The following is a 2988-nucleotide window of genomic DNA, read 5'->3' on the forward strand; positions in this document are numbered from 1 at the left end:
CGCAGCATGCGGCTATACAGTGTTCCGAGCATGAGTGAGAATGTTTCACGTGGGACGAGTTCTCTCGGCGCACTGCTCGCGCAAAAGCACCTTGACGTTGTTGGCCTCCACTGCTGCGGGGGAATGCTTTATTTTTTCTCCCACGAAAACAAGGGTTAAAAAGAAGCTTTTTCTGGCACTGTTCCTACAACCCACCGTGGATCACGGATTGCTACTCGTACCAAAGGAACTTTTAATTGTAAGGCTGTGAAAAAAATATCTGGATCCTTCGCTCGGCTGCCCGAGTCACTCGTCCGCCTGCCCGCAGGTGACGTACGCGGGTAGCGAAAAGTATGAATTTTTCATTGTTGCCAGTACAAAGTCGTCTCCTGGAACCCTCGCGGCCGGCGGAACCTGAAAATTCTGTAACTTTACGGAAAATTTTTATTTTATAAAATGCTTTGATTATCAGTTGAGAGAGGGTGTTCCTGTCCACCGTTGCCTGTTTCCTCCTACCCCATAATGAGGAGGATCTTCTGCCTTGCAGAATCTCGAGTCTGGTCGTCGGCCTTTAAGGGGCTCGTGTCGTAGAAAATCGGTGGCGTGGCAGAGAAGCCGGCGTCGGCGGCGTGACGCGAAAGTCCTGATTGATCGATAGGGTCATGACGTCACAGTCACATGACCTCGCGCGGGAATTTCGAACAACCCACAACGCTCACGTGAAACGTGACGTCAAGTTTGGAATGAAAGTGATTAAAAACATGACACGTAATGCGAACTAAGTGTTGACGCATGTCACAAATGATTTCACTTTATAAAGTAATTAATTTGCCTTAAAAAATTGAAAAAAAATATAGGTGGGATTCGAACCCACGACTTTTCGGTTGCGACCCAGACAGGCTGCTACTGACTAGGCCATGACCGACCTCACTTAAGCGTTGCACGCATGCGTGGCGCCGCCACAACTGTAGTCCACAGGAGGCAAACCGCAGTACAGGAGACAGCCCGTCCCTTCCCGTGCTCCCCTCGCGCCGACACGCAGAGTCGACGGCAGTTCCCGGGATATGCATGCCGCAAGCGGCGGCGTAACATATAGCTGAATTCGCTTGTGGGGATGTTGGAAATAAGGAGTAAATTATCAGATTTAATGGGTGTGTTTCAGTTAATAACGCGGACATTACACCCCTTTTCAAAAGTCCGCGCCGACGCCTGTCCGCCATTGCTTGCTCACACACTCTGAGTATGTATTGGACACGAGCGGTGACGTCAGCGTTCGGCGATGACTCGGATCCAATCAGGCGCCTCGTAAGCAAGCAATGGTGACCACCAATGTTGCTCGATGGGAAAGTGTCTATTATCGCGCTTTATTAGTACACTGATGTAAGTATCTCATTGTGTATCGAATTTTAAAAATATTTTTCAATGCCATGCGTGATGGTTACGCGGAAGAATGACTGACCACCAAAAACGTGTGTCGTTTCGAACCGACCATAATTTAATCGCCTTTTCTCGCTACGGAACCGCGCGGTTCGGGGCGTCGTTTCAAGGTATACGCTTGGACATAAAACTTGGTGAACATTCCTAGTGCCAGTATCCACTGAGGGGTCGAAAATAAAATAGCTCCGGTCGGGAATCCGCAGTCGTAGAACAGGGGGATGGTCATGTGCACACCGACAAAGGCGATGTGGAAAATCTGCAGACCGGTCAGGTATTTCTTCCACCACAGGTACGGCCGAACACCGGGTCCAAAGGAACAAAGAAAGTAGTAAGTGTACATTATTATGTGGATGATACCGTTTGCGCAGAGAGCCATCATTGCCTGACCCCCACACGCGAAGTTAAACCACACCCAGCCGTTCAAAACAACGAGAAAATGGTGAGAGACGTGCAAAAGTGTGACTTGAGAAAATCTCTTAGTAGCGACGGAAAAGACAGTGTCCATGAAGTCCGCAATCCTGACAAAGAAGTACCACCAGCACAGGCGAAGGAGGGTCATGGAGTTTTGGTCTCTGGAGTAACTCATACCTTGACAAAGCACACTGAAGCCACCTCCGAGGTAGGAATGACGGAAGAACTGCACGCAGAAGAACACATTCGCAATCACCTGGCACAAGTTGTAGAGCGTGATGACGGTCTTGAGGTCGTACGGCGGGCGATTCCTCATCCATCGTGGACCTGCGACCTTGACGACGTAGAGGTAGCCCAGGGACACTGGCAAGACGAAGCTTAAGTCCGCCGAGAGGCCCCATCCTGCTATTCTAGGGTCCCTCGCGGACATGGCGTACTGATATTTTTCATGCATACCAGCAATCAACTGCCATGTTACCGACGTCATTTCGAGAAGTAGAAGAAAAAGTCGTTCCTATAGAAGGAGTTCAATCTCCTCCCACAGACGTCGTTCCAATTCAAGAACTAGAATGTAGTTCGGCTCCTGCAAAAACAGCCCTCGGACTAGCGCAAGGAACAGACTCGTTGCAGCCAGCCTTAGGCCTGCTAGAATCTGAATGACGACCTCTGAATCAAAGAAAGCCGCGGGGGAGGGGAACGAGGCAAAATTGTCGCTCACTAATGCTTCCTTCTCCTGTAGAAGAGCACGGAAAAGATAAACGCCACTTAGCAAAAGCTACATTCTCCGTCAGACGTTGGATCGGGTTGAAGTGGGAAGAAATAAAAGGCGGATATTTGTTACACCTAACGAGTACTCAGCTCTATTTTCGATAATTTTGTTCCTGGTGTAATTAGACTCCTTAAGAGGCTGCCTTTCACAAGAATGAACGTGTTCTGTTTGGTGGGCTCTACAAACAATTCCAACTTTCTACGAAAAACGATTTAGCGGTGATTCTTGTCAAAAATCAAAGAACGGTATGGCGGCTCAGACTTTTTTTCGGGCGCTTGGGGGTAAGTTTGTGTAATCTGATTCATGTTTTACTCCCTTATGAAAAGCAGTCGTCTTTCTCATTTGTGGTGGTTTCGATGACGGCCTTTGTAAGGTCGAGTACGGCCGCATAG

At 48.8% G+C, this 2988-nt stretch overlaps 1 protein-coding gene across 1 annotated transcript; it reads right to left on the reverse strand.

The window, feature by feature from the left end:
- Positions 1–1474: 1474 nt before the first annotated feature.
- Positions 1475–2314, reverse strand: LOC115328862 (elongation of very long chain fatty acids protein AAEL008004-like). Its single transcript, XM_029990302.2, has one exon. It carries the CDS (start codon positions 2312–2314, stop codon positions 1475–1477), a length of 840 nt encoding a protein of 279 aa, XP_029846162.2.
- Between the last annotated feature and the right edge of the window lie 674 nt (positions 2315–2988).

This window comes from Ixodes scapularis, unplaced genomic scaffold (assembly GCF_016920785.2).
Source record: "Ixodes scapularis isolate PalLabHiFi unplaced genomic scaffold, ASM1692078v2 PGA_scaffold3__209_contigs__length_174095766, whole genome shotgun sequence".
NCBI lineage: Eukaryota > Metazoa > Arthropoda > Arachnida > Ixodida > Ixodidae > Ixodes > Ixodes scapularis.

Excerpts from the sequence above, each read along its gene's own strand:
- LOC115328862 (XM_029990302.2), bottom strand. The coding sequence starts at position 2,314 with ATGACGTCGGTAACATGGCAGTTGATTGCTGGTATGCATGAAAAATAT.